A 27,074-nucleotide genomic window follows, 5' to 3' on the forward strand; every position below is an offset into this window, starting at 1 on the left:
ATAAAGAAGTACATAGCTTTTCTCTATTCTGTACTGAAAATAGTTAGAACAAGTGGAAATAAGAGAAATATTACATTACATTCATAGTAACAATCAATTATAAAACACTTGGAAAAGGTTATTAGGAAAAATATGAAGTGACTCATAAATTCTTATGAAGAACATAAAATGAGATCTGAAAAAATGAAAAAAATGTTTTAGAGTGGAAAAATTTATCATCAAAAATATAAATTCTCCCAAATTTATGAGTAAACTCTATGCAATTTCAATTAAAATTCTAACTTTGTGATTATGTGTGTTGCTGGATGTGGTAGAAATTATACAAAATGATCATAAGGATTATGTTCTAAAGAGAACAGTTAAGAGACTATTATTGAAAAATAATCTCCCTACTAGTTATTAAAAATTATTCTGAAGTCACAATCAAAACAGTATGATACTGACCTATAAGGACATAGGTAAACTTCAGAGTTTTATTAATGTTAGAATTGAAACTTTGCACAAAAATTATATTTTGTATTATTAGCATTTTGCATATATGTATTTCCTTACAAAAAATAAATGAAATGTAAGAAGAGTCACAGGTACACACAGAGACAAATGTACGTAAGTAGCTTATCCATTCTGTTAAGTAGTCATCTGTACTGTTCTTTAAATCCTGAAAAGGTTATGTCTTAAAAATACTGTACACCAATCATTCAAATTACATGTTTGGTAAACTTTGTACTTCACAGATTACATTTTATGGCTATTAAATAAATGAAAGGACTCAATTTTCTCCATCACAATCATTATTAAATATATAATTAAGGGGCATATAACTTTCTATGTACTTCCAAAATACCTGAGTTTCTGAATTTCATTTGGAATAAAAGTAAGTTCATTATAGGAAACATCAAGTTCTTCAAGATAAGACAAGGAAAATAACCTTAAATAGAAAGAAAAAATTAATTGTAGAAATGATTATGTATCATCACTGGGAATAAATAAGTACTTGAGTAAGTAGGCAGGAGTATAGAAACCAGATTTCTAAGATCTTGAAATTTATATCGACTTCTTTTCATTAAAGATGGTATAATTACTGTGAAAATTCCTAAGAATTACTCATCTATCCATTAAGACCAGTGTGAGATTTTTGGAGTGGGCAAGGCCCTATTTAGAAAAAGTCACCTGAGAAGTTTTCATTATCACTTACTTTTTTTTTTTTTTGCTTGTCGCATTAGTTTCCTAGAGATGACATAACAAATTACCATCATCTGGGTGGCTTAAAGTAACAGAAATGTATTTTCTCACAGTTCAGGGGGCCAGAAGTTCAAAATGAAGGTGTCAGCAGGGCTGGTTCCCTTCGGAGGCTCTGAGAGAGAAACTGTCCCTTGCTTCTCCCCCAGCTCCCAGTGGTTGCCTGCGACCTTTGGCATTCCATGGCTTGTGGCAGCATAATTCCAACCTCTGCCTTTGTCTTCACATGACTTTCTTATAGGGATAATAGCCATCGAATTTGGGGCCCACCCTTAACCAAGTTAGTATAAGTATGACCTTATATTAACTAACTGCATCTGCAAAGACCCTATCTCCAAATAGGGTCACATTCTGAGGTTCTATATGGATACGAATTTCTGAGGGATGCTAGTCAACCCACTACAATTGCATTAAGATTTTTCTAGTAAAATACTTCTGATCTTTCTTTCCATCAAGACAGGAACTTAAAGGTGAGAACCAAAGAATACAAAGTCTGTAAAAACATAGTTGCGCTGTCACAAGCCCTGACTCCTAGGGGATGGAAGTGGGAATTGCTTCTTGAAGACTGGAATTCAAGGCCTCAGTATCGTAGTCATCATAACCCCTAGTAAACAACCCCTTCTTTGTATGTGCTGTTCTCAAAGACTTTCTTGTTTTCCATATAAATAAAAGGTGAAAAGTTATTTGTATGATTTTTAAGGCATCATGAGCAGAATTTTTCACTAAGTTCCTACTATCTTAACATGGCATATAAAGGTCCTCATGATCTGGTCCCATGCTACTTGTCCCCCATATTCCTCTGTGGTCCAGCATTGATTTGCTAAAATTCCCTGAATTAACCAGTTATCACGTATCTCTAAATAACACGTAAAATTTCCCCAAGCTTGACTCTTTGATTATTGTCTTTTCATTTTTTGTCTTGGCTCAGATATCATATCTTCCAACAAACTCTTCCCAAATCCTTCAGACTGGGTGAGATGCCTCTTCTGTACTTCTCTGCTTACCCTCTCATAGTACCCATCACATTGTGCAATAAATGTCTGCCTCCTAAAATTATGAGCTTCTAGAGGGCACGGATTCAATTTTATATTTCTGTATATCCAATGCCTTATATAGTGTCTAGTACATCGTAAGTGCTGAGTAAATCATAACTGAATGAAAGGAATGGTGACCCCAGTTAATTTAAAATAATTTGCTCTGAGAAGTTAATGAGATTGACTAGGAAAACAAAAGAAATGCTTTTCAATTCAATGTTCATCTCTGACTTCTTATCATCTCTGTAAAGAAAACGTTAATACCATTTGCTCTGTCTTTCAATTCAATATCATATCATTTTCTTGCCTCAGGCAGTTTCTGGAGTCATTCTATCTTCCCGTATTTCTTTGGCTCTGGCAACCTAGTTTGGTTCCAGGCTTTCACTATAGATGACATATTCCTGCTGACTGTGAGATGTAACAGCTGTAGGCAGCACTGAGGAAGCTGAATAGGTTCTAGAGTTGAAATTTATGTCATTTATATATGGTTTTTACAGAGAAAATCTGTTCTGACAGCCTCAGTTTGGTCTGATACTCTATGCCCCACCAGTACCTAATCTATCATATTTTTTAGGATATGAAAAATTTTTTACATTTATTTCATTGCTTTATTTATTAGCATATTATTGGCCAATGAGCTGCTTAAACTACAGCCCTACTATTAGCTTGCAAGATTAGACTAGCATTAATAATTTCATGTATTATCAGCAACGACCACCACACTGATATAAATATTTATTAAAAGCCTACTATATGGCAATTTAGAATGATCTTTTACCATACCAATATAGGATTGTTGTTTTTTACAGATTAAAAAAAATGGAAGCTGTAAGAGGTTAAGCAATTTATCCAATTTGGTATGAAATAAAATGTAGCTATCCCTTTTCATCAGATATGAGGAGGCAAGGTAATTTGATCCCCTTCTTTAATAAATAACAATATGGGGAAATAAACGTCTACAATTTCAGAATCTGTTCTTAAGACAGGGCTTTCAAGTAGGCTGTTAGGTTCTTTTTGTTCCAAGTAGTTTCTCTTTCCCAAAGAACGTACCTGCCAATTAAAGCAAATTGAGTCAAACAAGTAAGGCAAAGATTTGACTCCCTTAGTTGAAGTAGCTATTTTCTATGTCATTTTTCTCCTGCTATCCACTGAGGAAAAGATAAAGACTTTTTGTTTTCACCTTTGCCACAGTTGTTTCTGCATAACCTCAGGGCATGAGTCTAAAACATGTCTCTGTCCTTTACTTTTCTTAACCCCACCTCCCTTTTTCTCCCTTTTTTATCTTTTATCTTTCCTACAAAAGCTTTGGGAAGAGAAAAAAAATTTGGATTTTTGAAGTGATTCATTAGCTTCATTTTATAAGAGAGCTGAAAAGACAAATCAAAGAGCTTTTTATAGTAGTAAAGTTCCAAGCATAACATGGGAGTGGCGATCCACCGGCCACCAATAGGAGGCCCCTGTTCTTCTGCGGAAGCTGAGCTTTCCTGCCTCCATGCTGCCTCACACAGTATGCCCTAAGCAGCTCAAAGCAAAATGTTAGGAACAAAATTGTAGGCCCCAGTAAATGTGTGCTTTACTCAAATAGAATTTTTTTTTTTTTTAATTAACTTCTAATTTGCCCTACATTGAAACAATCGTTACATTATTTCAAAAATATTGCACCTTTTATTTTATTTTAGAAATAAAGGAAAAGAGACAAATCTGTGAAAATAATTGAAAGGATTTTAAAAATAATTTACGAGATTTTTTTTTTTTTTTTTTTTGAGACGGAGTCTCACTCTGTCCCCAGGCTGGAATGCAGCAGCGCGATCTCAGTTCACTGCAACCTCCACGTCCCCTGGTTCAAGCGATCCTCCTGCCTCAGCCTCCTGAGTAGCTGGGATAACAGGCACGTGCCACCATGCCCAATTAATTTTTGTATTTTTAGTAGAGATGGGGTTTCACCATGTTGGCCAGGATGGTCTCGATCTCCTGACCTCGTAATTCGCCCACCCTGGCCTCCCAAAGTGCTGGGATTACATGGTGAGCCACCACGCCCAGCCAATTTACAAGATTTTCTTACCTAATTTTTGTAACATCCTTGAAGACAAGTGTTAGTTTTCTAAACTTTCAGATGGAAACTGAAGTTAAGAGTAGGTCAGGGTCTGGCACGGGGGCTCACGCCTGTAATCCCAGCACTGTGGGAGGCCGAGGTGGGCAGATCACGAGGTCAGGAGTTCGAGACCATCCTGGCCAATATGGTGAAATACAGTCTCTACTAAAAATACAAAAAATTAGCCAGGCATGGTGGCGCATGCCTGTAATCCCAGCTACTCGGGAGGCTGAAGCAGGAGAATCTCTTGAACCTGGGAGGCAGAGGTTGTGGTGAGCCAAGATTGTGCCATTGCACTCCAGCCTGGGCAACAAGAGCAAGACTCCGTTTCAAAAAACAAACAAACAAACAAAAAGAGTAGGTCAGTGGCTTGCCAGAGTCTATAGCATATAAGGGGCAGAGCTTGCCTCTGAAAGTATCTTGCTTTTTCTACTCTATCACTTTGAGTCTCATGAAACTTAGCAAGATCTTGTTAGGAGTGCAAAGATAACAGTGAAAGTACTCCATTATACTTTTAGTAAAACTTTGAGAAGGTACCAAAATAATATATATGGGAAAAAACATGTATGCATATTTTAACATACGGAAACTATAAGAAAAAGACTAATAATGAAAAGAATTAAAAAGACAATCTTTTAAATACAATACTTAGCCACCAAAATAAACAACCATTTTTCTATGTTAGATAATATCTAGAAAAAAAATATGTATCTTAATTTAAATCTTAACACTAGGGCTTCAAACAAATTGAATAATCAATTGTTTTATTTAATAAAATACTGTTAAATTATGCTTGAACTGCTATGTCACAAACCCCCATTTTGTTCCAGTGTCCCTTTCTCAATAAGGCCTACCTTAGCTACCCCACTTAAAATCACACTCACTCCCTTTTACTGTTTTATTTTTTCTTTTTCATATCACTTATTGCCTTCTCACATACTATGTAATTTATTTATTATATATATTGACTGTCTCCTCCTGTGGGAATGTGATCCCCACAAGAGTTGAAATCTTTGACTGGTTTAGTTTTAGTTTTAGTTTAGCTGTTACTGCCATAACAAATTGCAACACGAACAGTGGTGTACAACAACACAGATTTGTTAATTATAGTTACATAGGTCAGAAGTCTGCACAGGTCTCACCCTACTAAAATTAAGGCATCAGTAGGACTGCATTCCTATCTGGAGTCTCTAGGGAGAATCTCTTTCCTTACTTATGCAGGCTGTTGGCAGAATTCAGTTCTTTCTGGCTGTAGAACTGAGGCCCTTGTTTTATTGTTGGCTGTATGCTGAAGGCCATTCCCAGGTTTTCAAGCTGCCTCATTCCTTGACTCATGACTCCCTTCCTCCATCTTCAAAACCAACAAAAGCAACCCAAGTCCTCAGGTGGTATCTGACAAACGCTTCTGCATCCCCCTTCCATTTTTAAGAGCTCATGTGATTTGATTGGGACCACTCAACTAATCCAGAATAATCTCCCTACTTTAAGATCAGCTGATTAGAACCCTTAATTGCATCTCCAAACTTAATTTCCCTTTGCCCTGTAATGTAACATATTCACAGGTTCTGGTAGAGTACGAACATCTTTGGGGATCATTATTCTGCCTATCACAGTTCATCCCTAAAGATTCACATCTATCCCACATGCAAAATACATTCACTTATCTCAATCTCCTGAAAGGTCTTAACCCTTTACAGCATCAACTCAAAGTTCAACATCTCATCTAAATCTCCAAAGTCCCATATCTCATCATCTAAATCAGGTATAGGTGAGGCTCCAGATATAACCCATCCAGAAGCACAACTTTTCTCCATTTGTGGATCTATGAAATTAAAGAAACAAGTTATCTGCTCTCAAAATACAACAGTGAGACAGGCATAGGATAAGTTATAGATATTCTGGGTCAAAAGGGAGAAAATGAAAAGTAAACAGAAATTACCAATCCCAAGCAATTTTGAAATAGGACTGAGTAAACTTCATTTGGTTTCCAGGCCTGGGAATAATGAGCAGCAGCTCCCAGCTCTGCCGCCTGCTTTCCTGTTTCTGCCCTCCTGGCTGCTGGCTCTGTCTTTTGGAATCACAGCTCCACCTTCTGTGCTCCTGGCTTCATCCTCCCCGGTTCCTGGCACCACCCTCTGAATCATCCTCCCTTTTTCATGAAAGTTGGCACACATATTCAGCTGTTTCCTGACCATGAAACTCTGGAGATATGACAGCCTTTTTTCATTTCATACTGTCTTTGTCCTTAATACACTCTGGCAACATTTCTATTAGTACAAAATCTTCAAGAACCTAGTGGAGTTCCCATGTATTTCATGGGTGTCATTCCATAAGACAAAAGACTTGCCCACAGATTTCGTTCCTAGTTAATCCCATTTCTATTTTTGACTTTGCTGAAATGGCTAAGGCCATGTGACATGAGGTCATCATTAAAAAGGAGTGCAATACTGATATATACAACATGGGTGAATCCCCAAAATTTATGTTGAGTGAAAGATGTCAGACTCAAAAAATCATTTGTTATATCAATCAACTTTTAGAATTTTCTAGAACAGTCTGTCAAGCCCACAGCATCGTCTCTCAAACATTCACTTTTCTGTGCTCTGTTCTTTTCCATTCCTCTCAATATCAATACTAAATCATCACAACTTTCTTTAAAATTTCTTTTCAATCATTAGTCTTGCTCTCAAAGATTATCTGAAGTTATTTCATAGTAATCTCTCTCAACTGATGCATTATAGGAGCTAAATAAATCTTTGTTGACTAAATGAATTTCCTGTTTTCTTACCCCTATAACTATATATTTTACATGTTCATTTTTAGGACCTACCTCCAGTTTTAGAAGATAAGGGTTACTCCTCCTGTTCAAGACCAGAATCTCCACTTGAGCTGATGACTTCTTCCCCTCCCATCTCCTGTGAAATTCTGCATCATCTATCATCCTTCCACATCTCCAATCTATTCCCTATTGGTTTCTTTCCAACATCCTGTAAATATGCCCGAGTCTTTAAAAAACTAACAACAAAAATGTTTCTAAGATCCCACATTCTCTATAGCTTTTATCTAATTGCTCTTCTCACATTGCATCTAAAGTTCTACAAAGAATGGTCTACACTCATTATTACCAATTTCTCTCTTCCCATTCCATCACAACCCACTGCAAGCTGGCTTTTATTGCCATCATTCCACTAAAACTGTTCTCACCTTTACTCTTACTGAGCTTCTCTATTGTATTTGACACTGTTGGTCATCCTTCTTTTTCAAAATAATCCATTTCCCTGGCTTCCATGACACACTTGGTTCTCTTTATGCAATTTGAGGCTTTTCCTCAGTCTTTTATAATTTCTTCTTTATCTCTCTGTATTTGAAACACAGACGTTTCTCCAGAAATATCTCCAGCACAAAACTCTCCTGTGAGGTTAATATGTCTAAGTCTAGATTTGTGATGGAAAACAGAAATCTAAAACCAACATGTTAATCTAAAACAAAACTCATTATTTTTCTTCATTCAAACCTCCTCAGCCTTGTCACTCTTGTGCTTAAAAACAACCAATGGCTTCTCAAAGCACTTTAAATAAATTATAAATGTTTCACCTGACCCTCAAAGCTTCATGGGATATAGTCCCCATCCAACTCCTAAACCTCACCTGGGCTTTACTCTAAGCCATACTGGCTTCCTGTCAGCCTTTGAGGAGTCCAAGCTCTTTTTACCTCACATGTTATTCCCACTGCATGAATATTCTTTTTCCTCTTCTTGGCCTGGATTCATAAACTTCTGCTTAAATGTCATTTCCTCAGATACACCTTTCTTAGTGACTCAATTTTTTTTCTCCTGACATCATATTGTTCTTTTCAGTCAAAGCCCTTAGAATGTTTTATATTTATATATTCATATATTTATTATGGCATTTATTAAAATTCCTGTATCCTTCTCTGGATTCGAAACCCCATAAGGGAAAAGATCATGCCCCTTTCTTTTAACAATCTAAACCCAATGCTTAGGACAGAGCCCAGTATTTAATAAATACTCAATAAATATATTTTACATGATTGAATTGTTTCACTCTAACAAGAAATCTGGGTGTTACCTTGAATTGACTTTTTTTTTTTCTTTGATTCTTCTGTTCCTTATAGCCTCTGTGTCTCAATTCTAGGTATTACAGGTTTTACTTCAATTTCATAACAATTTGTTCCTCCTTCTCCATGCTCACTACCATTGCCTTGGTCCAAGTTCTCTTCATCTCTTGCTTGAACTACTGCAATGGCTTTCCAACTGATCACCTTTAATTCTGTTTATCCCCTCACATCCATCCTCCACACTGCCACTAGAATAACCTAAAGTGTAAGTTTGACTCTACCACACACCTATGGAAAACCTGTAATGGTTTCTCATTGCATACAGCATAAATTCTTTACCTTAGTTCACAAGGCTTCCCAGATAATCTGTACCATTTATTACCACCTGGCATTGCCCTCTAAGCTTCAAAAACAGCAAACTGCTTGTATTTCCCATCTTGTTATATATGCTGCTTCTTTTCATATACGTTGTAACTTTTCATTGAAGAAATATCCACCCTATCATTGGCCCAACTATCCTTTGTTGTCTCTCCTGTTTAATCCACCTGATTCACACTCAGTCATCTTTGGCTCAAATACCACATCTTCCAGGGAACCATCTCTTACCCTTAAGAATGGGCCACATGTAACTCATACATTTTACTGTGTACATCTCCATTATTTTACTTTACTCAATTGTATTCAATTATCTGCCTTCCTTTTAGGTGGTGAGCTCCTAGGAGCACACGGTATTAAAATAGATGAACATCTGCTTCATGAACATCTGCTGAATTAATTACAAGAATGAAAGTATAACATTCAAAGTTCAGTGCAATTGCTTGTGATGGTAATAATGTCCAAACTCCAGAATTTACATGGAGCCAGAATATCTCAAATATATTACATAATTGTTTAGTTCACTAAATTTCACTCAATTTAATTCAGTTACTGATCTCTAAGTCTCACCACACTGTGTGAGGTCTTCTTTGCTCAGCAAGGTAGAGTTCTAACAACAACCCTTAGATATGAAGAATTCAGCACCTTCATTCTTCACTGCATAAGTGCCCTCCTGGTGAGTTTTCACTGAATAAGCTTTGCAAATAAAATTTTTATTATGTCAGAGCTTGCTTGAAGTCTTCGAGGCCAATAAAGTTTTCCCCATTATGTTTTTCAATATGCTGTCACTCTTTCCTTGATATGCATATATATCCTATGTTATTTAATAAAAATACAGTGCTTTTAGAAACACTCATTTTTTTTTAAAATAGCTTCCGCAAACTTTTTGAAAGTATGAATAATCAACAATTCATACTTATTTGCCCAATATCTAAAAAAGGAACAAAATCTTGACCTTTTAGTTATAATCACATTTCACTTGCTTTAGGAATTTATTTTGCTTAAATGGTAGTTATGATTATTAAAAGTGTATAATTATGATTATAGATTTTTCAGTAGGAATTCATGTTTAGATGCTGTATATGCACATATATATTTATATGTATATAGTTTGTGTTTATATATAATTATATATGTGTTTATATCTATACAAACAATTATAGGTATGTGTATACACATGGGTTAATATACATACATATATTACTTTGCTCTCTCCAATGAGAGGGTCTGGAAGGAATGATATCCTAATGGCGATGAGGATACCCAACACCCAGATCTTCCCTTTTAAACAGCATTTTCTAATAAAAGGAAACAGGATTTCCTTAGAGAAATGGCAGATAGTATCAGGGCTGGGAAAATACAGTTTATGTACTGTGGAAAAATCCAGATAAGTCAAACAGAAGTAAAATACTCCATGTAACATTCTTACTTATTTAGTGTTTATTCTTTCTTTTTATACATGTGATGTGTAATGTGTGATATGTATATGTATTTTACACAGAAATGTGTAATTTTTAAATATAATTTCTTATTCTTTTAAATAACTGAATGTTTATGAATGTACAATTTGTTAGATCATTAATTACAAACAATACCAAATGAACATCTTTATAAATGAATTTGGATGCAATTCCTTAGTTACCATAAATAAAACTCTTATTTTGCAAAGTATTATTCAACTATTTATGAGTCCCTTTCTCTTTGTGCTTAGAGATTCAATTTGTTAAATTCTAATTGGAATAAGTATCTTGTTTGACATTTGGTTAAGGTTTTGGTTTAAAACTTTCATTAGGAGTTAAATAATTACTAGTCCATACGTGGGAAGAAATCCATCTCTTTTATGTCCAAATATCAGCATTCCTATGGAGTTGAAAGGTCTTAGATATCATATAAGCCAATCTCCTTAGTTTATAGATTAGGAAATTAAGGCCAAGAATGGTTAAATTACTTTCTCCAGATCAAATATTTAATTATCATCAACTTTAAAGTCAAAGGTCTAGATTTCCTCATTCCAAATTCAGTGCTCTTTCCATATCCAAAAAAAGGCTGTCAAGAGATAGATGCAAGGCTCTCACCTGAACTGCTTTAGATAATTCCTGTTAATTTAAGCCATACTCAGATAACATATCTAGATGTATAGTCACTAGACCCATATTAATTGCTCTGTATGTAGCTGGTAGGATTGTTTTTAACACCATAAGAAGAAGCATATTAGCTAATTAGAATAGAATATGAATTGCTAAATAGAAGTTGCTAGCTGCTTTCAAAGGGGAAATTGATCTTTTTCAAAATTATAAATTATTTTCTGTGTTTATAATCTCAGACCATCAACCTTACCCAGTTGGAAGAACAGTAATTAAATTAAAAGCAATGGTGAAAATTCTAAGGAACTCAAGTTGTTGAATTTCAGAAGGAATTTCTTTGATAGGATTATTTCTCAGTTTCAGTATTTGTAAATTTTTAAGACACAATATCTGGGGAACAGAAAAGAGAAACAAACATGAGCAGAATAATAAAGTATGCAAATTATTATTTGTTACCTTTTATAAACTCTCTGAACTAATGTAGAATCATTATAGCAATGTCAATTGGCTATATCATGTAACTCAGTAAACACCCTTGGTCAACCTTCAAAACAAGTGACCAGCATTAATATGTATGATATGGCAAAATAGTGCAACCACTGTACTCATACATCTTTGACTCAAGAATGGTCCTTTTCTAAGTGTGAAAGTCACCCTTTCTGATCAAGCTCACTGTTTCATATGAGACAATCATGGAATAATGAGGGAGGAAGGAGATATCTGTAGAACCAGGAAGATAGGTGGAATTAACCTTAGTCATCAGAGAAGTGTCAGATATCATAGCCAGATTATTTTTGATATCACAGTAATTTCATATACACTGATTTTTCATGTGAAGTTTTAAAAATAGAATAAACCATTTAAATCTATTATCTTCCTCTTAAATGTATACAAATTTTAAAAAGAAAAACAAATAAATAACGAAATCTATGATCTTTACTTGATTAGTATATTTCTCTCTGGTGAATATTAATAAGGTCTTATATTAGTTCTCTTTAACATTAAATTCAACCTTGTTATCATCATAAAGGTCCAAAATTGGTGGAGTAGAGCAAGTTCATTCGTGTAATCAGGAAGCATCAGTCTCCATGTTTGCCTTTCTTTTCAAAATTATTTTGGATCTTTGTAATCCTTTGCATTTCTATACAATTTTTAGGATTATGGAGTCATTCATATTTTCTAAAATCCCTTCTTGTGCCTTTGTAGGAATGTGTTCATTTCACGTAAGTTATTTAATTAGTTGGTATACAGTTATTTATAGTATTTTCCTTAATTTTTTTTAATTTCTATAAGATCAGTAGCAATGTTTCTTCTTTCATCCTTGTCTTTAGTAACATAAGTCTTCTGTCTTTTTCTCTTGTGAGTCTACATAAGGTTTGTCAATTTTGTTGATTTTTTTAAATTAATAACTTCCGTTTTTAAATTTTCTCTATTTTTCTATCTTCTATTTCACTAATTTCTATGCTAATATTTACTATCTCCTTGCTTATTCTTTGTTTAGGTTAAGTTTGTTCTTTTTTTCTAGTGGCTTTACATGAAAAGTTAGTTTGAGATATTTCTTCTTTTTTAAAATATTTGCATTTACAGCTATAAATTTCCCTCTGAGTACTCTGTAATGCAGCTCAGAAATTTTGGTATGTTGTGCTTTCATTTTCATTTATCTAATAATATTTTCTAATTTCACTTATAACTTAACCTTTGACTCACTGGTTATTTAGGAATATGTTGCTTAATTTCCATGTATTTGTGAATTTCCAAATTTCTTTCAGTTTTTGGTTTATAATTTAATTCCACTGTAGCCAAAAATAGACTTTTGTGATTTTTCAATCCTTTTAAATTTATTGAGACTTATTTTGTAGCCTAATATACGATTTATCCTGGAAAATGTTCTGTATGAACTTGAGAATTGTCTATTCTGCTGCTGTTGGTTTGAGTTAGACTCTAATACATTCCATACAGATTTATTAGGTCTAATTGGTTTATAGTATTGTTCAATTCTATTTCCCTCTTGTTCTTCTGACTAATTTTTCTATTCATTGTTGAAAGTGGGATATTGAAGTGTCCAGTTGTTACAGTTGAATTTTCTATTCCTCCAATTCTTCTGGCTTTTGTTTCATATACTTTGGGGTTCTGTTACTAAATAAACACTTGTTTATAATGTTCTACTATCTGGTAAATTGACAAATGTCCCTTTTTATTTCTAGTAACTTTTTTTGCTTTAAAATATATTTTGTCTGATATTAGTATAGTCTCTCCAGCATTTCTATTGTTGCTGTTTGCATGATATATATTTTCTCATGCTTTTGGCTTCAACCTCTTCAATCTTAAGTGTGTTTCTTTTAATCTTAAGTGTGTTTCCTGCAGACAGTGTATCACTGAATCTATAAAAGAACTTGTATAATTTTGTACAGTCTATCTGTATCTTTTGAATGGATTGTTTGATATATTCACATTTAATGTTATTATTGACATGATTGGATTTACATCTGTCATTTCACTTTTAGCTTTCTATATGTCGTATGTTCTTTTAATTCCTCCTCTACTACCTTCTTTTGCATCAAGTGAATATGTTCTAGTGTAACATTTTATGACTTCAGTAAGTGTTTTTAGTATGTTCTCTTGAGTTCTTTTCTTAGTGATTGTTTAGAGGTTATAATATATACCTTATGAGAATTTACTTCAGATTTATACTAACTTAATTCCAGTGAGATATGAAAATGTTCTTCATACATATTCAATTCCTTCTTCCTTTTGTGTCTATAATTTCCATGTATATCATATCCATATATGTTACAGACCTAATAACACATTATTATACTTAGTATTATACTTGATTTTATGACTGTTTAAGAATCTTAGAGAAGAAGACCGAGTATACGTATATAGAGTTTGCTATATTAATCTTTATTTAACACTTCTGCTTCTACCTTCTCCCATCCTAAACTATTTTAGTGGACACTGCACTCTGCCTGATTCAACCATCTTGAATTTTCCATGAAACCAGTAATAATTTGAATCCCCCACTTACCTCAGTCCCCAGCCTTCTATTCATTGCCTTTATGCCATGCTAACAACTGGGCCTCATTAGCCTGTCCCCAAAACAGCCCCTCTAAGCCTAGATATTACCATCTTCATTGGAATATTTTACCTATAGCTATATAACACAGACCTGCATTTTAATGACAAGTTGATCTCTGTCACTTTAATAATGAACACTTTATATCTTACATGTGACTAGTCCTCTTGTCTTCACATATTTATTTTTTAGTGGATGGAGTTTTCTTTGGCAGATACACAAATATTACCTGTATCTACTTAGAAGAAAAGTTAAATTAGTGTGAAGAACTCAGATCTCTATATTCCTTGGGAATTCTTGTCAATTTCTCCCAGTCAAATTAATAAAACTGGTGTTACATATTAGAAAAGAAATAACTTCTCCGATTGAAAATAAAAACATGATATTATAAAGAAAGTATGGAAAATATATGTTTTCAATAGTATATGATTGAAATAGGAAGAAAGTACATTTGCCAAAAATCAACTCGCTAAAAGACAATACTCTGGAAATCAATTCACAGAACCACCAATTACCCAGTAATCAATGAAGCAATGACTAAAGACACTAAAAACACAATTTGTCCTAATTATCCATAATGGTTCATTCACCTAAAATGACATTAAATTAGCTAATCCCATATCTGATTATCCTTCATACATTTTATTAAGCAGAATATTATATTTTATCCTTTGGTAATTAAAACTTGTTACAACACTGCATGTTTACTTTGCTTTTAAAGCTTCCAATTAGCACATAAATAAGGTTTATTTTAGATTACATTCAGAGTTAGAAGAATAAATATTTAATATACATTATAGAATTATGAGAACACATTTGAGAGCCTCATTATAACGTATTCTTTGAGGATTACATCATGGGACTTCCTAAGAAAGATGTACTATACATTTTGCGCTTCTGAAAATAAGTCATTCAAAAGATGCAATCCAAAATACATTTATAGTACTTTATAGTAACTTCAAGGTATTAAAAGATGTCTATTTTTATTATAATTATTATTCACAATAAGTTATATCAGTATATAACAATAAAAATGGACTCACTTCTGTGGGAAAGTAATGAAGATCATTAAATGACAAATTAAGATATATCAACTGGAAAGCTAAAGGTGTTAAGTCTGGACAATGTAGTATAAAAAAGCCCTAAAAGAAAGTGACAAGAGATAAGATGTTAATCATTAACAAGGCACAAAATAGTTTATACAAGAGTAAAACAAAATCAGCACATAATTTGAATGAGAATGTTTTACACAATATACTAACAAGCCTATACTCGTCATCCATTCATTTTTTTTAGTCTGTCGTGTTAATAATTTCTTTGGTATGTAAAAGATGGAAGCAAAATAGAAACACTATGCATTAGGCTGTTCTCACACTGCTATAAAAAGATATCTGACACTGGGTAATTTATAAAGAAAAGAGGTTTAATTGGCTCATGGTTCTCCAGGCTGTAGAGAAAGCAAGGCAGCATCTGCTTGGCTTCTGGGGAGGCCTCAGGAAACTTAAAATCATAGCAGAAGGTGAAGGGGGACGCAGTCTTACATGGCCATAGCAGCAGGAAGACCAGGGAGGTCTTTAAAACTAAGAGATCTCATGAGAACTCGCTCGCTATCAGGAGAACAGCAAATCCATCCCCATGATCCAGTCACCTCCCACTAGGCCCCACCTTCAGCACTGGAGATTACCATTTGACATGAGACTTGGTGAGGACACATATCTAAACCATATCAGACTAAGTATTTATGTATGTGACAAGTGTAGTATTATATGCGTGACAGAATTAGTTCAATCACTAACAAGCAAACATTGCTATGTGCTGAAATATAATTGAATCTATTTTATATATAATTATTTTCTTTACCCCTTTTTATATCTCTACCTTTATTTCTCTGATTTCTATCTGTTAATCCAGCATACCTGAAACTTCTTGTTAAATGTGCTAATTTCTGTACCATCTTCATTGTCATTCAGTTTAAAACATTTCTGATTTCCTTGGTGCTTTCTTTCTTGACCTATTTTTTAATCAGTGTGTTGTTTGATTTCCAAACACTTAGTGCTTTTTAATATTTACATTAATATTTAGCACAAATATTTGGTACTTTTCTAGATATCTTACTGTGACTTCTATTTTATTTCTGTTGTGGTACGAGAACTACAATATTTCAATCTTTTAAAATTTCCTGAGATATGTTTTATGGCCCAACATATATCTTGAATTTGTTCTATGTGTACCTAAAAAGTAATGTTTATTCTGCAGCTGTTGGATGTATCATTCTATAAATGTTAATTAGGTCAAGTTAGTTTCTGGAGTTATTTCAGATCTTCTATATCTTTACTGAATTGTTTTTTACTACACATATCAATTCTTGATCAAGATATGTTAAGTCTAATATCTAGTTATGATGGTGAATTGTTCTACTTCTCACTTTAGTTCTGTCAAATTTTGGTTGATGAATTTTGAGGCATTCTTATTATATCTATACACATTTAGATTGTTCTGTCTTCTTGATGAATTGACCGTTTAAACATTTTCAAACTTCTCTTTATACTTGGTAATACTCTTTTTCTTTAGTATTATTTTCTACTTAGCTAATACAGCCATAAGAGCTTTATAATGCCTACTGTTATCTTTTTCCAGTTTTACTTTTTAACCATCAGTGTCTTTATTTAAGTACGCTTCCTGTAAATAGCAAATAATTGAGTGGTACTTCATTGGCCAGTTTGACAATCTCTATTTTTTTATTGTGATGTTTAACCCATTTACATTTAACAAAATTACTAATGTGTTTAGGCTAAAGTTTACCATTTTGGTGCTTGTTTTCTATTTGTCTGATCTGTTTCTGTTCTTCTACTCTCTATTCTCCTTTTTTTTTTTTTTTTTTGAGACGGAGTCTCACTCTGTCGCCCGGGCTGGAGTGCAGTGGCTGGATCTCAGCTCAATGCAAGCTCCGCCTCCCGGGTTTACGCCATTCTCCTGCCTCAGCCTCCCGAGTAGCTGGGACTACAGGCGCCCGCCACCTCGCCCGGCTAGCTTTTTGTATTTTTTAGTAGAGACAGGGTTTCACCGTGTTAGCCAGGATGGTCTCGAACTCCTGACCTCGTGATCCGCCCGTCTCGGCCTCCCAAAGTGCTGGGATTACAGGCTTGAGCCACCGCGCCCGGCCATTCTCCCTTTTTTTTAGAGACAAGGTCTCGCTCAGTCACCCTGCCTGGAGTCCAGTGGCACAATCATAGCTCACTAAAACCTCAAATCCCTGGGCTCATGTGATCTTCCTCAGCCTCCTGAGTAGCTAGAACTACAGGTACATATCACCATTCCTGGCTAATTTCTAAACAGAAAATTTGTAGAGACAGGGTCTTGCTATGTTGCCTAGGCTGTCCTCAAACACCTGGCATCAAGGAATCCTCCTGCCTTGACCTCCCAAAGCACTGAGATTACAGGCACAAGCCACAGCACTCAGCCTTATTCCTCTATTCTTTTCTTGCCTTCTTTGCTGTGAACAGACCATTTGTTCAAACATCATTTTTTAAAAAATGACTTTCTTGTTATTCTCCTTAGTGTTAAAAAAGTGACTTCTTTAAAGATCACAATATGTGTCTTAACACAACCACCCTTAAAAAAAATTCTACTACTTCGTGATTAAAGAATCTTTCAATATCAGCACCATAGAAAAGGGTAAGAAAAAAAAGAACCTTACAATAGATACATACATTTAGCCCCTTCCAACCTTTTGTACTCCTGTTGTCATATATTTCACTTTTGTATTAGCTATAACACCCACAATATATGGTTAATGTATTTATTTTAAATAATCAGTATTCTTTTAAAGAGATTTCAAGATTGTTTTAAAAGGTCCTTTATATTCACTGATGTATTTACCACTTGTGGTGCTATTCATTATTTCTTAATTAACTAGGTTTCCATTTGGTCTAATTTTTTTCTTTTTTTAACTCCTCAGGCTTTTTTCCAACATTTCTTGTAGTAGAGATAAGCTTGAGAAAAACGAATTCAGCTTTTCTTTGTCTGAAAACATCTTATTGCATATGCATCTTTTAGTGATATAAGATTTATTCTTTATCAATGCAGAGTTTTTAACTTTAAATAGTTGCTAGAAACACAGTCTTAAGGCAGAAATGTGCAAAATAGCAATAAATTCTTTAAAGCTTATAACCAAGGACCGGGTGTGGTGGCTCACGCCTGTTATCCCAGTACTTTGGGAGGCCGAGGTGGGTGGATCACCTGAGGTAGGGAGTTAGAGACCAGCCTCTGCTCTTGATTTTTATACGATGGCCCTCCTTGTCTTACCATTCTTGACTTAAAGTTTACTTTATCTGATATAAGTATAGCTGCTCATGTTCTTTTCTGGTTTCAGTGTATGTGGAATATCTTTGTCCATCCCTTCATTTTCAGCCTGTGTCTTTATAGAGAAAGTGAGTTTCTTATAGACAGCATATAGCTGGGGCTAATATTATTTATTTATTTACTTATATTCAAGGTTTTTATTGATAGGTAAGGGTTTCCTGTTGTCATTTTGTTATGCGTTTTCTGCTTATTGTGTGAATCTTTTCTTCCTTTTTACCTCTCTTACTACCTGACTTTGTGTTTCAGTAATTTTCTCTAGTAATACATTTTGATTCTGTGCTATTACAGGTTTATGCTTTGTGGTTACCATGAGGCTTACAAAAAACATGATATAATAGGTAATTTTAAACTGATGACAACTTAACTTTGCTCGCAAGGAAAACATCAAAAACAAACTCCAAACTTTAATAGCGCCTTCTACATATTTTGACTTCTTGATGTTTCAATTTACATCCTTCCATATTGCCTATCTATTAACCAGCTGTTGCAGTTGTTTTTTTTAATAGTTTTGTCTTTTAGTCTTCATATTTAAGATGTAAGTGGTTTACTTACCACAATTACAGTATTAATACATTCTGAATTTGTCTAGTTTTTAATTTTCTTATTTTCAGCAGTGAGTTTCATATTTTGAAATGTTTTCTTGTTACACCTTACGGTCTATTTCTCCCAGATGGAAGGACTCCCTGTAGCATTTTTTTGGAAAGGTTTGGTGTTCATTAGTTCCTTCCGCTTTTGTTACTTGGGGAAAGTCTTTATCTCTCCTTTGTGTTTGAAGAGACACTTTAATGGGTATAGTAGTCTCAGTCAAGAGGTGTTTTTTTTTTTTTTTCCTCCCCTTCAACACTCTCTCCTAGCCTGCAGGGTTTCTGCTGAATAATCTGCTGAAAGCTGTACTGGGGCTCTGTTGAATGTCATATGTTTCTTTATTCTTTGTGCTGCAAATATTCTTTCTCTTTGATTTTTGCTAATTTGATTATGATGTAGCTTGGGAAATTCCTCCTGCATTGAATCTAATTGGTGACCTTTGAATTTCCTGTATTTGGGTGCTACTGGTTATCTCCAGATTTGGGAAAATCTCAGCCATTATTTCCTTAAATATGTTTTCTAGGTCTTTTTTTTTTAAATTTAGCTTTTATTTTAAGTTCAGGGATACACATGCAGATTTATTATATAGGAAAACTTGTGTCATGGGAGTTTCTTGTACAGATTATTTCATCACCCAAGTATTAAGCCTAGTACCCATTAGTTATTTTTCCTAACCCTCTCCCTCTTCCCACCCTCCACCTTCCAATAGGATCAGTGTATGTTTTTCCCCTCTATGTGTCCATGTGTACTCACTATTTAGCTCCCACTTATAAGTAAGAACATGCAATATTTGGTTTACTGTCCCTGAGTTAGTTTGCTAAGTATAATGGCCTCCAGCTCCATCCATGTTCCCACAAAAGACATGCTCTTGTTCTTTTAAATGGTAGCATAGTATTCTATGGTGTATATGTACCACATTTTCTTTATCCAGTCTATCACTGATGTGCATTTAGGTTGATTCTATGACTTTGTTATCACAAAGAGTGCTGCCATAAACACACACGCATGTGTCTTTGTAATAGAATAATTTATAATGGTTTGGGTATATACCCAGTAATGGGATGCTGGGTCAAATGGTATTTCTGTTTTTAGGTTTTAGAGAAATTGTCACACTGTCTTCCACAATAGTTGAACTAATTTACAGTCCCACCAAGAGTGTATAAATGTTCCTTTTTCTCCACAACCTCTACAGCATCTGTTATTTTTTTTCGTTTTAGTAATAGCTATCCTGCCTGATGTGAGATGGTATCTTATTGTGACTTTGATTTGCATTTCTCTAATGATCAGTGATGTTGAGCTTTTTTCATGATTGTTGGTCACATGTATGTCTTCTTTTGGAGTGTCTGTTCATGGCCTTTGCCCACTTTTTAATGGGGTTGTTTGTTTTTCTCTTGCAAATTTGTTTAAGTTCCTTATAAATGCTGGATATTAGGCCTTTGTCAGATGCGTAGTTTGCAAAATTTCTCTCCCATTCTGTAGGCTGTCTGTTCACTCTGTTGATAATTTTCGTTGTAATGCAGAAGCTCTTTAGTTTAATTAGACCCCATCTGTCAATTTTTGCTATTGTTGCAATTGCTTTGGTGTCTTTATCATTCAATCTTTGCTCATTCCTATGCCCTAAATAGTATTGCCTAGGTTGTCCTCCAGAGTTTTTATAGTTTTGCATTTTACATTAAAGTCTTTAATATATCTTGAGTTAATTTTTGTATATGGTATATGGAAGGGGTCCAATTTCAATCTTCTGCATAAGGCTAGCCAGTTATCCCAGCACCATTTATTGAATAGGGAATCCTTTCCCCATTGCTTGTTTTTGTCAGCTTTGTCAAAGATCACATAGTTGTAGGTACGCAGCCTTGTTTCTGGGTTCTCTATTCAGTTCCATTGGTCTATGTGTTTGTTTATGTACCAGCACCATGCTGTAGCCCTCTCGTATAGTTTGAAGGCAGGTAGCATGATGCCTCTAGCTTTTCTCTTTTTGCTTAGGTTTGCCTTGGCTAGTCAGGCTCTTTTTTGGTTCCATATGAATTTTATAATGGTTTTTTCTGGTTTTGTGAAGAACGTCACTGGTAGTTTAATAGGAATACCATTCAATCTATAAATTGCTTTTGTCAGTATGGCCATTTTAATAATATTGATTCTTCCTATCCATGAGCACGGAATGTTTTTCCATTTGCTTGTGTCATCTCTGATTCCTTTGAACTTTGTGTTTTGTAGTTCTCCTTGTAGAGATCGTTCACATCCTTGGTTAGCTGTATTCCTAAAGATCTTATTCTTTATGTGGCAATTGTGAATGAGACTGTGTTCCTGATTTGGCTCTTAGCTTGACTGTTGTTGGTGTATAAGAATGTCTGTGATTTTGGCACATTGATTTTGTAGTCTGAGATTTTGCTGAAGTTGTTTATCAGCTTAAGGAGCTTTGGGGCTGAGGCTACGAGGTTTTCTACATATGGGATCATGCCATTTGCAAATAGGGATAGTTTAGCTTCCTCTCTTCCTATTTGGATGTTCTTTCTTTCTTTCTCTTGCCTGATTACCCTGGTCAGGATTTCCAATACTTTGTTGAATAGGAGTGTTGAGAGAGGGCATCCTTGGCTGGGTATGGTGGCTCACGCCTGTAATCCCAGCACTTTGGAAGGCCAAGGCGGGTGGATCACAAGGCCAGCAGATCAAGACCATCCTGGCTAACATGGTGAAACCCTGTCTCTACTAAAATTACAAAAAAAATTAGCTGGGTGTCATGGTGGGCGCCTATAGTCCCAGCTACTCAAGAGGCTGAGGCAGGAGAATGGCATGAACCCGGGAGGTGGACTCTGCAGTGAGCCGAGATCGCACCACTGCACTCCAGTCTGGGCAATAGAGTGAGACTCCGTCTCAAAAAAAAAAAAAAAAAAAAAAAAGAGAGAGTGAGAGAGAGGACATCCTTGACTTGTTCCAGTTTTTAAGGGGAATGCTTCCAATCCAACTTCTGCCCATTCCGTATGATGTTGGCTGTGTGTCTGTCATAGGTGGCTCTTATTATTTTGAGGTGGTTCCTTCAATACCTAGTTTATGGAGAGTGTTTAACATGTAGTGATGTTGAATTTTATTAAAAACCTTTTCTACATCTATTGAGATAATCGTATAGTTTTTGTTTTTCGTTCTGTTTGTGTGATGAATCACATGTATTGATTTGCATATGTTGAATCAATCTTGCATTCCAGGGATAAAGCCTACTTGATCATGGTAGATAAGCTTTTTCTTGTGCTGCTGGATTCAGTTTGCCAGTATTTTGTTGAAGATTTTTGCATCAGTGTTCATCAAGAATATTGGCCTGAAGTTTTGTTGTTGTTGTTGTTGTTGTTGTTGTTGTTGTGTCTCTGCCAGGTTTTGGTATCAGGATGATGCCAGCATCACTGAATTAGTTAGGGAGGAGCCCCTCCTCCTCAATTTTTTTGGAATAGTTTCACCAGAAATGGTACAAACTCTGCTTTGTACGTCTGGTAGAATTCAGCTGTGAATCTGTGTGGCACTGGGCTTTTTTTGGTTGGTGGGCTATTTACTACTGATTCAGTTTTGGGGCTCATTATTGGTCTGTTCAGGGAAGCAGCTTCTTCCTGGTTCAGTCTTGGGAGGATGTATGTGTCTGGGAATTTATCCATCTCTTCTAGGTTTTCTACTTTGTGTGCAGAGAGGTGTCTGTAGTAGTTTCTGATAGCTATTTTTATTATTGTGGGGTCAGGAGTAACTTCTCCTTTGTCATTTCTAATTGTATTTGGATTTTCTCTTTCTTCTTTATTAGTCTAGCTAGTGTCCTATATTACTAATTTTTTTTTCTTTCAAAAAATCAACTCCTGGATCTGCTGATCTTTTGAATTCTTTTTTGTGTCTCAGTTTTCTTTAGTTCAGCTCTGACTTTGGTTATTTCTTGTCTTCTGCTAGCTTTGGGGTTGGTTTACTCTTGCTTCTCTAGTTCTTTCAGTTTTAATGTTAGATTACTAATTTAACATCTTTCTAACTTTCTGATGTGGACATTTAGTGCTATGAATTTCCTGCTTAACATTGCCTTAGCTGTGTACCAGAGATTCTAATATGCTGTATTTTTATTCTCATTAATTTCAAAGTACTTATTTTCTGCCTTAATTTCAGATTTACCCAAGAGTCATTCAGGAGTATGTCATTTAATTTGCATGTAACTGCATGGTACGAGTGATTTTAAAAGTCTTGACTTCTATTTTTATTGTACTGTGGTCCAAGATTGTGTTTGGTATAATTTTGGTTATTGATATGGTTTGCCTGTGTCCCCACCCAAATATCATCTTGAATTGTAGCTCCCATAATCCATGTGTCATGGGAGGGATCTGGTGGGAGGTAAATGAATCATAGGGGTGAGTTTTTCTTGTGATGAAAATGAATAAGTCACATGACAGCTGGTGGTTTTATAAAGGGCAGTTCCCCGCACATGCTTGCTTGATGTCACGTAAGACGTGTCTTTGCTTCTCCTTTGCCTTCTGCCATGATTGTGAGACCTCCCCAGCCATGTGGAACTGTTGGTCCATTAAACCTCTTTTTATTTATAAATTACCCAGTCTTGGGTATTTCTTCATAGCAGTATGACAATGTACTAATACAATTATTTTTCATTTGCTGAGACTTGTTTTGTGTTCAATTACATGGTTGATTTTAGAGTATGTGTCATGTGGAAATGGGAAGAATTCTGTTGTTTTAGGGGTAGAGTTCTGTAAAGGTCCAGATCCATTTTTGTCCAATATTGAATATCTTTGTTAATTTTCTGCCTTGATTTGTCTAAGTGGGAGTGTTGATGTCTCCCACTATTCATTGTGAGGGAATCTCAGTTTTTTTGTAGGAATCTAGTAATTTGCTTTATGAATCTGGCTGCTCCTGTATTGGGTGCATATATATTTAGGATAGTTACGTCTTCTTGTTGAATTGAGCCCTTTAACATTATGTAATGCCTTTCTTTGTCTTTTTTGATCTTTGTTGGTTTAAAGCCTGTTTTGTCTGAAATTAGGGTTGCCTGAAATTAGGCCCATCTGGTCCTGGATTTTACTATGTTTGGAAGTTTTTTGTTACTGACTTAATCTCATTACTTGGTAAATGTCTGCTCGGATTTTTATTTGTTCTTGAGTCTGTAATTTGTGTTTTTCTAGAAATGTTTCCATTTAATCTAGGTTATATTATTCATTAATGTACAATCATTTAAAATATTCTTTTACAATCCCCTTTATTTTTGTAAGGCCAGTTGTAATATTTCAATTTTCATGACTAATGTTAGTTATTTGTACATTCTCTCTCTTTTTTTTACTTAGTCTAGCTAAGGATTTATTTATTTTGTTGATCTTTACAAATAATCTACCTTTGTTTTCATTACTTTTCTCTACTGTTTTCCTATTCTCTATTTCTTTTATCTCTGCTCTTATCATTATTGTTTTCTTCCTTCTGTTAGCTTTGGGTTTAGTTTGCTCTCTTTGTTCAAGTTTTTTAAAGTGTAAAGTTAAGTTCTTAATTTGAGATTTTTCTTCTCCACATACCCCTTCACCACATGTACCTATAACCTTCCCCCAACATTAACATCTTGTACAACATGTTGGTATATTTGTTACAATCAATGAACCAACATTGGCACATCATTATCAACCCAAGTCCATAGTTTACATTATAGTTCACACCTCGTGTTATATATTCCATGGATTTTCAAAATGCATAAGGAAATAGACTCACCATTACAGTATCATACGGAATCACTGCCCTAAAAATTACCCGTGCTTCTCCTATTCATCCTTTCTTCCCTTCTGCCACAACCCTGAAAACCGCAGATACTTTTACTGCCTTTACACTTTTGCCCTTTCCAGAATGTGTTGTCATTGCTGGTTTTGTTCGTTCCCTTCATTACAGCCTTCTTTGCATTTAATGAATTTTCTGTAGGGTGCCACATTAATTTCCTCCTCACTTCCCTTTGTGTATGTTTTAATATGGTTTTTTAGTAGTAGTTACTATGGGATTGCACTTGGCATCCTAAATTTACAACAATCTAGTTTAGATTGATACCAAATTAACTCTAATGGCATACAAAATCTCTGTTCCTATACAGCTTCATCTCCCTTCTGTTTAGTCACAAATTAAATATTTAAACATTGTGTGTCCATTAATATACATTTATAATTATGTTTACACACTTGTCTTTTAAGTGATATAAGAAAGAAAAAGTAATACAAACTGATAACCAAAATAATACTGACTTTTATATTTACCTATGTAGTTACCTTCATCAGAGTTCTTTATTTCTTTTTAAGACTTTGAGTTGCTGTCTAATGTTCTCTCACTGTAGCCTGAACAACTCTCTAGCATTTCTTATAGGGCAGGTGTACTGGCAACAAATGCCCTCGGCTTCTGCTTATTGGGGAATGTCTTAATTACTCCTTTGTTTTTGAAGGATAGATTTTCTGGTTATAGACTTTTGGTTGACAGATTGCTTTTCTTTCAGCACTATAAAGATGTCATCCCATTCCTTTCTTGCCTCCATAGTTTCTGGCAACAAACTGGCTGTGAATTTCATTGTAGAGCCCTTGTACATGACAAAACACTTCTTGCTTGCTGCTGTCAAGATTATTTCTTTGACTTTGGCTTTTGACAATTAGATTATATGTCTCATTGTGGATCTCTTGGCAATTATCCTTCTCGGAGTTGATTGAGCTTCCTGGATGTATAGAGTTGTGCTTTTAATCAAATTTGGAATATTTGGCCATTATTTCTTCAAATATTTTTTCTGCCCTTTCCTCTCTTTTCTTTTTTCCAGAGACCCCATTAAATGTATGTTAGTATACTTGATGATGTTCCAGAGGTCCCTTAAGTTCTGTTCATTTTTCTTTATTTTTTTTCTTTCTGTTCTTCATACTTGATCATTTCAATTTACCTATTTTCTAGTTCTATAATTCTTTATTCTGCCTAATCAGTATTTCTAGTATTGAAACTTTCTAGAGAAGTTTTCAGTTTGGTAATGTAGTTTCCAGCTCCTGAATTGTTTTTCTTTTTTTTTTCCTTTGTCATGTCCATCTCTTTATTGAAATCTCTATTCACGCATTATTCTCCTTATTGAAATCTCTATTCACGCATTATTCTCCTTATTGAAATCTCTATTCACACATTATTCTCTTTAGCTCTCTGTCCATAGTTTCATTTAGCAGTTTGAACATATTAAGACAGTTTATTTGAAGTCCTTTTTCCAGTAAGTCCAATATCTGTGCTTCCTCAGAAGTAGTTTCTAATCCTTTAGTAGTTCATAAGCATGATGATTGGCTTTTTATGCTCATGAATAAAATATGCCTCCCTCAAGCCTTTTTATGACATTGGCACATTACCCATCTGATGTGAAAAAATAGAGCTTCTGTTAGTTTCTTCTGTGAACAAGCCATATTTTTTTGATATTCCATAATTTTTGTTAAAAACTGGAACTGGACGTCTTAATCATTATAATGTGTTAACTCTGGAAATCACATTTTTCTCTTTCTTTGGGGTTTGTTTTGTTGTTCTGTATTCTATTTCTATTTTTATAGAATAGAAATAGATCAAATCTACTGCCTGATCAAATCTACTATTGAAATCTTCCAGTGAGGTTTTCATTTCAGTTATTGTATTTTTCAGGTCCAGAATTTCTGTAGGCTTGATATGAGCTGTAGCTATTGAGTTGTTTAATAATTTTCTAAACTTTTTTTTGTGAAATCTGTATTCTTTGTCACATATTTTCTTTAAAATCTCTGCTCTTTTAACTCATGTTCAGTTATTGTTCTGACAGAGATTTCCTTACACAACAGAAGACAGAGAGAGGAGGAGAGAGAGAGAACTCCACCTTTTCAGATGGACTCTGTGCTAAGGCACTCCTTCAATGCTTAGCTAGGCCATTTACAACTGCCTTTGCCTTTACTTCCTGCTTGTACTGCATTTAGAGGTCAGCCAGATGTGAAAGCTTAGGGCCTTCTCAGGCCTTTTCTAAGAATGTGTCTAGCCCCAGCCAAGCATTTGCCTTTCCAAATTTCCCAGTATATATGAATATTATTTTAATGCCCTAATTTTTCAAAGAAACTCTCTGTAGCTTTTCCTATTTTTACAAATTTTCTATGAGTTAGAACTTACCTCAAAATAAAACTTAAAATAAA

At 34.7% G+C, this 27,074-nt stretch overlaps 1 protein-coding gene and 1 non-coding gene across 2 annotated transcripts in view; one reads left to right on the top strand and one right to left on the bottom strand.

The window, feature by feature from the left end:
- Positions 1-27,074, bottom strand: part of LRRC63 (leucine rich repeat containing 63) — a 59,962-nt gene that overhangs the window by 14,703 nt on the left and 18,185 nt on the right. The window contains exons 5-7 of the mRNA XM_033176942.1: positions 15,021-15,119; positions 11,155-11,291; positions 845-928 (exon numbers count right to left, since the gene is read on the bottom strand). Of these exons, the coding sequence (XP_033032833.1) occupies positions 845-928; positions 11,155-11,291; positions 15,021-15,119 (320 nt within the window). The remainder of the gene's footprint in view (positions 1-844; positions 929-11,154; positions 11,292-15,020; positions 15,120-27,074) is intronic.
- On the top strand, positions 26,186-26,289 carry LOC117063771. Its single transcript, XR_004429064.1, has one exon. It is a non-coding gene; the product is annotated as a small nucleolar RNA U13 (small nucleolar RNA).

Source organism: Trachypithecus francoisi, unplaced genomic scaffold (genome assembly GCF_009764315.1).
Source record: "Trachypithecus francoisi isolate TF-2019V2 unplaced genomic scaffold, Tfra_2.0 Lachesis_group18, whole genome shotgun sequence".
Classification (NCBI taxonomy): domain Eukaryota; kingdom Metazoa; phylum Chordata; class Mammalia; order Primates; family Cercopithecidae; genus Trachypithecus; species Trachypithecus francoisi.